A 12,581-nucleotide genomic window follows, 5' to 3' on the forward strand; every position below is an offset into this window, starting at 1 on the left:
TGCAGTATCAGATTGCCTGTTAATGAACATATTTCTATCTCCTTCTAATATTAGTCCTATCAGCGATTTAAAAATGGCCTCTCGGAATATTTGCACTTATTGCAACTATGGCAGAAGACTCTGAAAGTCATCGGTGGCAAGTTTGGAACCAGTGTTCTTTCCTATTTTGTTTTTCTGAAGTGGTTACTGACTTTCAACATCTTCTCATTCCTTGTAAACTTCAGCTTCATAACAATCCCACAGCTTATTGCATCAGGACCAAATAACCTTTCGTTCACCGGTCTGGAGCTTCTCACCGGGGCTGTAAGTATGTAGAAGAGGGCCCAAACTAGTACTGTATACAAGAGATACATTTTATAAAATCATCCTAATGTAAAAAAACAGCCACAAGTATTTTCTAGTAACAGCTGGGTGGAGTGGTGGAAGTTTTAACAGTGCTCTTATTTTCTTCTGGTCACTGTAGAAATTTTAGTTTGGCTTATAGTTCCATAAGCTGCCCAGTAGCCTGTATGATATTAATTGATCTCACTCTAATTCCTAGAGCATTTGTGTCCTATTCAAAAACTGCTTGGTGCCTTTTTGACAGCCTCTCAGTGAGCGATTGAATAGGCATGGAGACTGCATTATCCTTTAACCCCTTCTGTATTATCCTAAGACACTGTCAGCAGTGAATCTTCCCATGCTATCCTTCCTCTGCAGATATGTTAAAGGATTTCAGTTTCTAATGCTGTGAACCTGGCACATTTCATAAGCACTGAATTCTTGATTTTTGCAAGGAGCTGGGCAAATCTTTGCATAGAGATGTGTTGAAGTCAGCAGGGCATTACTCGAATGGACCTTTAAATCTGTGCTAAGATCTCTACACCATCAGGGCCTAAATACCTAAGTATTTTTTGGGGGAAGAAAAGCCTAAAGGAAAACATCCCAGTATCCCATACTGTGCTAATTTTACTGACACTAAGCTACTGATTGGTTTGTAGAGAGGAGGAGCTGTTCCATTTTTGGGGAGGTTAGTTTTTTCCACGCCTGACCTTTACAAGAAAGTTGCATCATTTCCACTGTACGCATATGGGGGCGGGGGTCTATCTAGTGAAATAATAACCCAGACTGGTAGCTAAGACCTTCTCAATGTGAGGATGCCATGTTGTTTTTTTAAGAAGGGTAAATATGAACATTCCTGATGGAATTCTCTTGCAATGTTGCATTTGTGCATTTCAGTTAACAGTTCTCAGTCTTCAGTTGTAAAACTGTTGTGCTCCTAAGTTTCTGGATGCAAAGTAAAAGTATAGCAATAAGGGATTAAAGTATTTACCAACTGCTTCCTCGGAAAGGTGGCCAAATAACCTTTGATCTAATGCCAGTTGCAATAATTCTAACTAAGGTCCACTCCTTCAAGGTGTTGTGCGCCTGCAGCTCCTCACATTGATTTCTAGGAAAAGGAGGGGTGCTTCATTGGCCCCAACAAGCACTTGGCACCTGTAAAATTGTGATCAGTAGTTGGGGGGGAAAGGAGGGCCTAATCCTGCAAAAACCTTACTAGCAAGAGTGATCTCATTGGGATGAATGGGTCTATTCCTGTCAATCAAGTTTTGCAGGATCAGATCCTTGAGTACTCCACTTTATTCAGTCAACAGCATGTCTTTTGAGTGCTAACCCAATTTCCATATCATTTTAGGGTTATTTTAAACAAACAGTGCTCTACTACGGTTTTTACACCAACTCTACAATCACAAAAACTGAGAACAATTCTTCCTATAACATGCAGCTGGCCTATATTTTCACTATTGGGATTTATTTCATCATCTGCTTCTTTAGCTTGGTGTACAGGTACAATAACTATATATTCCTCCTTCACTTTAAAATGGATATATTTGTATGAAGACAAAAATGCTATTCACATTTTAAGAGAGTCTACTAGCAGTAGTAATAATATCCCTGGCCACTAATTTGGACGTGCTGCTGTTGACAAATTCCTGTTTCTAGTTCCTGCTAGTAGTAATAGAATCTGGTGCAATTAAAGACACTGGCATCAAATTTCCCCAGTTTAGGGCTACGTAGTGTCCAAAGTGCTGCCAGACCCACCAGACAGGGTGCAGAATCACTGCAGAACCACCAATGGCCCCCAGAAGAATTCTGGCTCAGTCAGCTGAGTGTAATCCCCTGTTATGAATGCTACTGTCCATAACTTCCACGAGTGATTTGCTGCATTGAAATGGCCTTTCAGACGCAGCCATTGCTGACATGGAATAGGGGAAAAGAAGGCAGGAAGTAGCAGGGTATGTAAGGAGACCTGACCATAAAGGGAAAGGGGAGTGATTGTAACTGAACTCTACATTCACAAATCAAGGAAGGTAGATTTCTGTAGTTTGCAAGACTGATTTCTGTTCCCCCACGCTGTTTGGGTCTTTCCTCTCAAAGACTCCCTGCATTTCCCTAATACTGATCTCCTGCATGTAACTTCTACTGCAGCATGGCAAAGTCCTTCCGTAAGAACTTCATCAATCCTCAGACTTACTCTGGAAGTGCTGCCAAGCTTCTCTGCATCTGGGACTTCAATATAACCAATGGGAAAGCTGTGAAACTGAAGCAAAGCAATCTCAGTACGCAAATAAAGGTACAGAATTAATGGGTCGGAAAGAAATCCTCTCCCCGTGTGAGCAGATCGAACTCCCAGTTTGAATGTATGACTTGCTCAAGAAAGTGCCATCGGATACTTCAGAGATCCGACTTCTTCCTGCCCCACCAGTTGGCTATGTGAAGGTTTTCTGTTATAAGCCATTTACTTACCTGCCATTGGCTTAGCAACATATTTCTAAAGGAATTTTTTTTCTAGCTACTTCTTTTTTGCCCTGGCTATTGAATCTCTACAACTCTGGCATGGATATTTGCCCAGCTCTATTTTTTTTTTCAGCCCTGCAGCCAAACGGTGGCCTTAAGCTAGAAGATGGGGGGAACACACTGCTCTTTGCCTGGCATTATCTAGCATACTGCTGATTTAACTGAGATTGTTTCCATATAACATGCTTCTGTCCCTCATTGTGGCATATCCTATATGGCTGTGCACATGAACGAACGGTGCCTTGCCCCAGCTCGTGTTTTTTCCTTTATTTTTGGCCTTTTTTATCATTGTGGGTTTGGTTTTCTTGGTATTGGATCACTTAGTTCTACCTAAGTAGGCACCGTTGGGAGCTGTAGCCCTAACTATGAAGTATGATGAAACTTGTACAAGAGTGTGCCCCAAACATAGTGAGTACAATTGTGCTGCCTGCACTAAGGGCTTGTCTTCACTACCGGGGTAAGTCGACCTAAGTTACGCTACTCCAGCTATGTGAATAATGTAGCTGGATTCGACGTAGCTTAGATCGACTTACCTCGGTGTCTTCACTGCGCTGCATCGATGGGAGACGCTCTCCAGTTGAATTCCCTTTCTCTTCTCAGAGAGATGGAGTACCGGGGTCGGCTGGAGAGCGCTCTGCTGTCGATCTAGCGGGTCTTCACTCGACCCACTAAATAGATCCCTGCTGTATCCATTGTAGCAGCATTGATCTTCCCGTAGTGGAAACCAGCCCTAAGAGATTACCTGTATTCTGTCCCTTGAGTGGTCACTTAAGACAGGTGTGGAGAGAGCACTGGCCTGGGATTTAGGAGACCGGTGTGACTGAAGTACTAGGGGGCCACCCTGATGTTACTGAATTAGGGCAAACTGCAAAGAATGTGGCAGACAATCCCCAAAGCCAGTGGATATCTCAATGCTTAGATTTACCAAGCCAACGTAAAACAGCTTCTGCAATACTTCACTGGTTGCACAGTTCCCTTATAACAACCCAGCCTTGGGCTTCCACCCAGATCAGATATGATGAAGATTACTGAAAATCTTATTCATCATATAAGAAAGTTCTACCAATCCTAAAGGATTTGACACATTACCTCCAAATCTTCTTAATGAAGATTTCAGATTTTACCCAAATAGACGCTGACAGCCAGTTCTTATTAACTAAACTGAAATTTATTAAAAAAAGGAAAAGAGAGAGAATATTGGTTAAAAGATCAGTATACATACAGACATGAGTACAATTCTAAGTTCAGTTTTATAACAGAGATGGTGAGCTTTGTACTTGCAAAGAGTTCTTTCAGACTTAGTTCACAGGTTATAGTCCAATGTTCGTATTCCGGGTGATCCAGGTGGGACTGGAGAGCTCAGTTTTATGACTTAAGCTTCCCCTGCATAAAGCATCAAGCAGATCTGAAATGAAAGGATCAGGTCCCAAGAGTCTTTTATACAGTTTTCTAGCAGCAGGGGCGGCTCTCGGGATTTTGCTGCCCCAAGTATGGCAGGCAGGCTGCCTCCGGCGGCTTGCCTGCGGAGGGTCCGCTGGTCCCGCAGCTTCGGAGGACCTCCCACAGGCACGCCTGCAGGAGGTCCACTGAAGCCGCGGGACCAGCGGACCCTCCGCAGGCAAGCCGCCGAGGGCAGCCTGCCTGCCGCCCTCATGGCACCGGCAGAGCGCTCCCCGCGGCTTGCCGCCCCAAGCACGCGCTTGGCGTGCTGGGGCCTGGAGCCGCCCATGTCTAGCAGCCTCTTGACCATACAGTCCTGGGTGAACAATAAGCTTTTGAATGTAACCACCTGCTTCCCAAACATCATGGGTAATTAACTACATGGATTAACATAAAGTAATTTATCCATTCAGCAGTTTATCACAAACTTTAAAGAGACATATAGACAATGACATTATTTCACCCAAGATTTATCTAAATGTTAATATTCCCTTTTGATCTCTGAATCAATACCTAGAGTAATAGACAGGAACTGTCTGTTTACATGGCTAACATCTAACAAGATATAAGTAAACGCATACAATTAGTATTCGTAACAATACAAGTTTGCATTTTAAAGTTCTAGCCTATCTAACATGGAGTGGCCCTAATTACCATTGACATACTTTTCTAACATGTCTCTAAAGGTTGAATCTGCATCAATTAGCCTGCGAGCTGCTTAACCCTTTCTGGCCATGTGTCACACCTGGGTTCTATTCCTGGGCTGGCCACTAGTCTGTCGGAGACATTGGTCAAGTCACTGCCCCTCTCTATGCCTCAGTTTCCCCATCTGTAAAATGTGGGTAAATGATACCAACAACCTTTGTAAATCTCTTTGAGATCTATTGCTCAATAGCACTAGGTAAGAGCTAGATGTTGTTGTTGTTGTTGTTATTGACTAAGCCCTATGCCTAATTAGCAAGTGTTTGATTGCAGGAATCCCTGTCTGAAGTGACCCTCGAGGTACTGAACCTTTCTCTGAAGCAGAGAATTGCTCGTATCGCTGTTCATCTGTTGGTTTGGGTGGCTTCCTTGGGAATAGCAGCTGCTTGTTGTGCTGGTGTTTACTTCCTCTCAAGAAATAATCTACAGGTAAGGACCAAGTTTGGTAAACTGCTACCCTGGAAACACAAGCTTCAACATTGGTATGCTGGACTCTTGAGTGCTAATGACTGTTCATGGTTAAGGCTTGAAAGACAATAAGGCAGCATAGGTGTTGCTTCTGCCAATAGGCTGATATAACCTTCCATAACTTAATACTAGCTTAAATAATCAAGGCCTAGAAGGCAGCAGGAAGAATTGCTTAGTTTGGATTCCAGTAGCTTTAGTCTGCTAGGTACTACAAAGACAAACAATGAAAAGACAGAAAATGTATCTCCTTACCTATCTCTGATGCACTCTAAGGCCCCAGTACTGCACTCGGATCTGCGAGTGCCATCGCCTTGCCTGTATGGGTGCAGAGGTCCATCCTAGCAGGATGGGGAATATGAAAGCGTGACAGCATAGGTTAAATGCAGAGCCATGACTCTCCAAGAGCATGCAGGCAGCGCGGGGTACAATCTGTTCCACAAAGACCATTCTGAGGGGAGACTCTCTTACGCTTTATTTTTCTTTCCCTTTAAGCTCCTGGAAGGTAACAAAAGTGAGCTGGAAAACGAGGCTGCCACACTAGTGCTGCCCATTGTTGTGTCTCTCCTCAACCTCCTCATCCCCTTCTGCTTTGCCTTGTTTGGACTCATAGAGAAATTCCAGTATCCCAGACATCAGCTCTACACCACTGTTATCAGGTATCCAGTTCCATCCTCTCCTAGTTAGCCGCACGAGCTGCCTGAAGCTGGCCGCACTTTTTCTGTCCCATGACGAAAGAGTACTGAAAGCAGCAGCCTGCTATGCATCAGGGCAGTCACTCCATTCAAAGGACTCGTGACTCCACCTCTAATGCTGCCTGTTATGTACTTGGAGCTCACTACAGTGCCACAGCCTCAGTGGAGGCAAGTGTATTGTTTCCCTCTCAGACATATCCTGATACACTGGACTTTGCTCAGCCTGTGGTGCAGACCCCAGTGTGGGAAAGATGGAAAATGGAGGGAGGGTTGGTTACAGCAATACAAAGTACCATCATCCCCAGGGCCGCCCAGAGGATTCAGGGGGCCTGGGGTCTTTGGCGGCGAGGGGCCCCTGCTGCCAAATTGCTGCTGAAGACACGGCACTTCGGCGGTGGGTCCTGGGACAGAAGGACCCCGCGCTGTGGGTCTTGGGGGCACTTTGGCGGCGGGTCCCAGAGCGGAAGGACCCCCGCTGCCGAATTGCCCCCAAAGACCCGGAGTGGAAGAAGCTCTGGGGGCCCGGGCCCCACGAGAGTTTTCCAGGGCCCCCAGAGCGAGTGAAGGACCCCGCTCCAGGGGCCCCAAAAAACTCTTGTGGGGGCCCCTGCGGGGCCCGGGGCCTGGGGCAAATTGCCCCACTTCCTCCCCCCCCCCCCCGGGCAGCCCTGTTCATCCCTGCTCCACCGAGAGTGTCTTCTAAAGCTGGCCAAGTGGAGCTGCACTATACTTTAAAACTGACATCACTAGTGTAGGACAATGTGCAAATACTGCTGCCTTTCTCCCACATGGAATGTCACACATCTCACTTGCAACATGTTTCACAGAATCAAATGCATGAGAAGGGAGTGATGTGCAACTGATGTCACATCCCTCCATGTTTGTTTAATAGGAATCAATATAGTTACTTCTTCTTTGTAGAAACATTTGTCTGAAAATATCAATAATTGGAATCCTCTGCTACTACTGGCTTAACGACGTGGCTACATCAGAGAAAGAGGTAAAGTTCTGCTCACTCGTGTGTACAAATCTTTGCCATAAAACACAGGGTCAGGAATTAGCCTTAAACCACTTTCATGATATTTTGTCTAAACATCAGGAAATATGTGATCATTGGAGGAAAAGGTGTGTGAAAGGTGGCAGACTGTTGGGATGAAATTTGCCCAGTGCAGAGGGCTATACGTGGCCTCTTAAGAGAGGGAAGGAATTGTGGCCTTGACATTCTTCAGCTGGATCCAGGAATCTTTGGAGAAACAACTGTTGTGGGGAAAAAAGTCATAGTATGACATTATTCATCCAGCTTAGGTCAGAACTAGCTACAGCTCACTGTATAGACAGAGACAATGATGAATTCCATTGTACTGGATCTGAGCACATTTCTGAGCTATATCCTCACTGCAGTTGTTTTGGGAGGCTGTCTGAGGGGGAGGGAAACTAGAGTGAACAAGGGTCTGAGCCAGAGCCTCCTGAAGTTGTTCCGTTTCTCTTTCTGTGAGCTTTGGATCAAGGTTCAGAAGTTCATGCACTAGACAGAGAGATTTGAATTAAATACACCCTCTATTTTCCTCTCTTAAAAGTGCTGGGAAAGCCTAGTTGGCCAAGATATCTACCGTCTCATTGTGATTGACTTCATATTTTGCTTGCTTGGTTCTTTCTTTGGAGAATTTGTACGAAGGTGAGTGCGATTTCTAGATTACATTCTTACTGATATGATAGCAACATTTTAAATTAATGCTCAGTTTGTACCCATTATCTGATAGAGAAGTATTTTTACATTTAAATTTTAGCTGCTTCATCCTATATAGCATAACTCTTGGCTCAAATGAAAAAGTTCTTTGGCTTCTGTCATCCATGCAGCATATTCATGAACATCAGAATTTTGTCAAACACAGATATGTGCTTATTCTTCCATTTGCTGCCTAACTGACAAACGGTGCACACTTTTTCATAATACACTATTAATATAGATCCATATATAGTTAGTCATTGTTACTTATATGCAGGAAAGATTGTTCCAGTTCTATAGTTAATGATTTTGTGTCATTTTCAGAATCATTGGAACTAAATGTTGCAAAAAACTTGGAGTGCCAGAATTTGATATTGCACGAAATGTTTTAGACTTGATCTACACACAGACTTTGGCCTGGTAAGTGATGACTCATTCATACCTGCTGTAAGATATTAGTATTTATTCCTACAGAGCCACTATAAAAAACAGCCTGATGACGACGTTTGCGACAGATAAGAATATGGCAGGAAATTGCCCGGGGAGACCTCATTGAATTAAGTTTCAGTAGCTTAGGGTTCATTGTATTAAATGAATGATTGATCTATTATTGTGGGCTGGGATTGTATGTAACCTAGTCTTTTGAAGCTATACCCTGTTTCCTGATTACTCTTCCCAGAATGTCATGATCAAAGGCCCAAGCTGTATAAAGGAAGGACTGACCTATTCTTGGCTCGGCTAGTTCTGAGCTAAGGCCACTGTGAACTTGTAACCACAGGAAAACCCTTTGTGGGGTTTGAAGGACTGACTTTTACCAGAGCCGTTGTTGGAGTTGCGGATGATCTCTCTCTGGGGAGGGTGGAGGGTAAAGCTTATTAGCATGTGTGTAGACTCCTTTATTGTTTTTAATATGTTTTCTCTGTAGTGCTTTCACCTTAAGAATAAGTGTGTTTTGCTTAAAAAAAGCTGTGTGGTAACCTGTAATTGCTGGTAATACACTGGTCATAGCTTTCAGCAAGAAAGCAAAGCACAGACTGAGGCCTGGGTAGGCAGTCTGGCTTTGCTAGGAATAATACAGCGTAGGCAAAGGACTGTGCAGTCTGGATAAATGCCAGTCAGGAGGGAGAGAGACATGGGTCTCTGCCCAAGAGAGACGACGGCTGGGAGCTCAGAGCCCAGAGCGGGTCCCTTGGTGAACCACGGAGAGGGAATACAGATGCATTTGCCCTGAACTGTGACCACATTTACAAATGCTTGGCTACCACAATGGTAAGAATGGTATAAAAACCTTGATAGAAAGACATTTTAATCTACCTTTTGTTAAAATTGTAACTTAAAGACACACACACACCCTGTTTTTTGTCATTCCCACTCTGCAGAATGCGGGAAGTAGAGGTGTAGGGGGTGCTGCAGCACCCCCAGGTTTTATGCGGCGCCACTGGCACTGCGCCTCACTCCCCAGCCGCTGACTCTGAGCAAAAACCTGGGGGTGCTTCCTGTGCATATGCCCTGGCCCAGCCCTCCGCCCACACTCTGCTCCCCAACCCCTCACCTCACCTGGGGCTTGGGTCCTGGCTGCTGGCCCCGCACCCAGGGCTCTGCTCCTGGGGCCCTGGCTACTGGCCCTGCTCCCCAGCTACTGGCCCAGCCCCCAGGGCCCCACACCCAGCCCCACCCCCTGCTCCCAGGCCTTCGCTCCCAGGGCCTGCCTCCCAGCCCCGCACCCGGGGCTCTTCTCCTGGGGCCCTGGATGCCGACCCTGCTCCCCGGCTGCTGGTCCTATGCCAAGGGCCCTGCACCTGGCTCCCTGCTCCTAGGGCTCCACTCCAGGGGCCCCACCCTGTCCGCACAGCTGGGGCTGTGCTCTTGGCCCCGCACGTGGGGTCCTCGCTGCTGGCCCCTGCCCGGGGCTCCACTCCTGGCCCCACGCCTGCCCCCAGCTGTGGCCTTGGTCCCCCTTACTCCTGTCTGGGCCGCCCCCTCACAGAGACACAGCCCTGCTCCGAGCCTCAGCAGTGGGGGGAGGCAGGGGTAAGGGTGCTGGCTTTCAGCACCCCCACTACTAAAAATGTTCCAGCACCACTGCTGCAGAATTGAAGTAAAACTAACAACAGTGATTTTATGCAGGACCTACACAAAGTAGTCTTCTTTCTGGCTACAACTGAAAACTTGGGGGTGGAAGGAGGTTGTAGGAAGGAGCATCCTGGGTCTTTGATATTATGTCTTACTTCCCTACTGAAGTAGCATCACTATCAAAGCTTTTCTAATATCAAATGGTGTTAGCAACAAGTTGGGAAGGAATCTGTCTGATGAGCGACAGAATAAGGAAGGAAATCTGTTTTCCAGATTCTAAAAGAATATTGCAAATGTTTTGCTTTATTTTAAGTATAATATTTAAAAGGTTAATTGACCTATAACAAGTTTTACTTATTGTTACAGACTGAGTTTTCATACATTTTTGGACTCTTTCTCCCCTACATTTTTTTTTCTTGTAGGATTGGCATCTTCTTCGCACCTTTAATGCCAGCCATGCAGATTATATCATTTTTTATTATATTTTATGTAAAAAAGGTAAGGAGCTTTATATTTTCTCTTCTTCAAGAACCGTGAACCCTAACTAGTCCAACATCTCAGCAAGAGCACATTCTTACCTGAGTTTTCAGGAGCAAGGTGGAAGCTTCAGCTTCTTGAAACATGGATCATTACTGTCAGGAGCCTTGAATGATACTATATCTCTGTCCTGCCTTTACAGAAAAAGTTCTTCAGGGGGCAAAAAGAGAGGTTAAGGGCAAAATTTGTCAGGTGCAGAGAATGAAGTAGTGAAATGAAAGCATGGGTGGGTGGGTGTGACACAACACACACCAGCCAAAACCAGAAGTCCCCCCGTTGTTGTATGTGTGACTGTACTATTTTCAATAATTGAACACTTAGACTGTGTCTACACTATGAGTGCTACTGCTGCAGCTGTGATGCTGTAATGTATCCTACATTGACAGAAGTGGGGTTTCTGTTGATTTGTAGGTAATCCACCTCCCCAAGCAGTAGTAGCGAGATCAATGGAAGAACTGTTCCATTGACCTAGCCACATCTATACCAGTGGGCGAGGTTAGCTTAACTATGGCACTCGGGATGTGAATTTTTTCATACCCCTGAGCAATGTAGCTAAATTAATCTAAATTGTAAGTATAGACCAGGCCTGAGTCTACTGCCATAGCATAGAGGAGAAGTTAACTTCTAGTGAGTTTTTCTCAAACTCAACAAATATTAAATGTTTTGTGGTCTTGAAAGTAGAATTGTACTATTGATCAAAACTCCCTTGAACTTTGGGGTTCAGGTGAAATGCCCCCTAGTCTGATTTTCAAAATCCTGACCAACAGAATCTTGTTTTGCCTCTCACTATTTGAAAGGCTGTACCTTATAATGATGTAGTATATTTGTTGCTGGAAGTGCTGTTTGGAAACTGTTGATGAATGCTATTCCTATGAATTTGCTAGCAATTTCAATGGGATTGAGTGAAACACAGTTATTTAAGTGGCATGTAACACAACTCCATCTGTGTGTGTGTGCGTGTGTGCGTGCATCTTTTTTTAAAGGTCAGTCTGATGAGGAATTGCCAACCACCTCGCAAAGTCTGGAGGGCTTCTCAGATGACAACGCTCTTCATTTTTCTGCTGTTTTTCCCTTCCTTTACTGGAGTCCTGTCTGTAATGGCGGTCACTATCTGGAGGTAGGAAAGAGCATCAGCATTCAGTCTTCACTATCTCTAAACTGAATTACACCTTAATCAGAAACCAAACAGGGTGGAGATATTTTAATACATACTGAAGAGAAATCTTCATTGTCTTCCACTGAAAGGTTTTGAGTGTTACTCATAAACTGTTCAGGACTCTAAAGAACACTATTGCAAACTCAGATTTGAAGTTAATCCCTTGAAAGCTGTGCTCGACTATTGAAAGAGAGTGGAATTGAGACCGTGCAGCTCCCCTCAAAGATCTGAGGGATGAGAAGGAAGCAGAGGAAGGTTGGTACTGGCCTGTGACATGGGTAAACCAGGTTCATTTCTTTCCTCTGCCACAGACTTCCTCTGTGATTTCAGGCAAGTCACATGGTGTCCCTTTGCCTCAGGTCTCTCATCTGTAAAATGAGAGAGAGTAGAATTTCCCTGCTTCACAGCGTAGTGTGAGGATAAATGCACTAAAGACTGTGTGAGGCGCTCAGATACTATGGTAATGGGAGCCATGTAGGTATGATAAATAGAAGCTGCTATTCCTGTTTGTCCATTTTCCCTACATTCACTTCTGCTCTCCCACCTGGAGGAACAAAAGGCAGCCCAAGAAACAATGCAAGATGTGTGGAGGCAGAAAACTCCTTATATGAAAAATCAGATGAGTTGCAAACCTCTGTTTGGTGGCTTGTGTTTGGTTTGGTTATTAAATGGAACATTTGCTGTGACAGTCTGGCTCTCCCACCTCTCTTTCTTTCTCTCAGAAGTTTCTGTGACAAACCCATTTCCTCTTCTCTCTTGCACCCAATACAGCAGCCTTGCTTGCTAGCTATCAAAAAGTGACTTAAGATCAAGGGCAGGCCTAGAAATAAGGGTTCAAGTGGGATGTTTCCTAGTAGATCTTCATAAACACTGGGAGGTTTCACTCAATTCAGATTTGCATGGCTTGGCTCCATTCCAGTCTCTGCAAACCAAACCATCCACCTTATCA

The 12,581-nt window shown here is 44.8% G+C and overlaps 1 protein-coding gene across 8 annotated transcripts in view; it reads left to right on the plus strand.

Annotated features, from left to right (window-relative positions):
* Positions 1–12,581, plus strand: part of TMC5 (transmembrane channel like 5) — a 52,932-nt gene that overhangs the window by 29,381 nt on the left and 10,970 nt on the right. For all 8 annotated transcript variants that reach the window (XM_044980519.1, XM_044980518.1, XM_044980516.1 and 5 more), the window contains 10 exons: positions 55–303; positions 1,676–1,827; positions 2,470–2,614; positions 5,254–5,409; positions 5,941–6,104; positions 7,062–7,140; positions 7,718–7,815; positions 8,191–8,286; positions 10,362–10,437; positions 11,460–11,593. In XM_044980519.1, the coding sequence (XP_044836454.1) occupies positions 55–303; positions 1,676–1,827; positions 2,470–2,614; positions 5,254–5,409; positions 5,941–6,104; positions 7,062–7,140; positions 7,718–7,815; positions 8,191–8,286; positions 10,362–10,437; positions 11,460–11,593 (1,349 nt within the window). The remainder of the gene's footprint in view (positions 1–54; positions 304–1,675; positions 1,828–2,469; positions 2,615–5,253; positions 5,410–5,940; positions 6,105–7,061; positions 7,141–7,717; positions 7,816–8,190; positions 8,287–10,361; positions 10,438–11,459; positions 11,594–12,581) is intronic.

Source organism: Mauremys mutica, chromosome 11 (genome assembly GCF_020497125.1).
Source record: "Mauremys mutica isolate MM-2020 ecotype Southern chromosome 11, ASM2049712v1, whole genome shotgun sequence".
Classification (NCBI taxonomy): Eukaryota; Metazoa; Chordata; order Testudines; family Geoemydidae; genus Mauremys; species Mauremys mutica.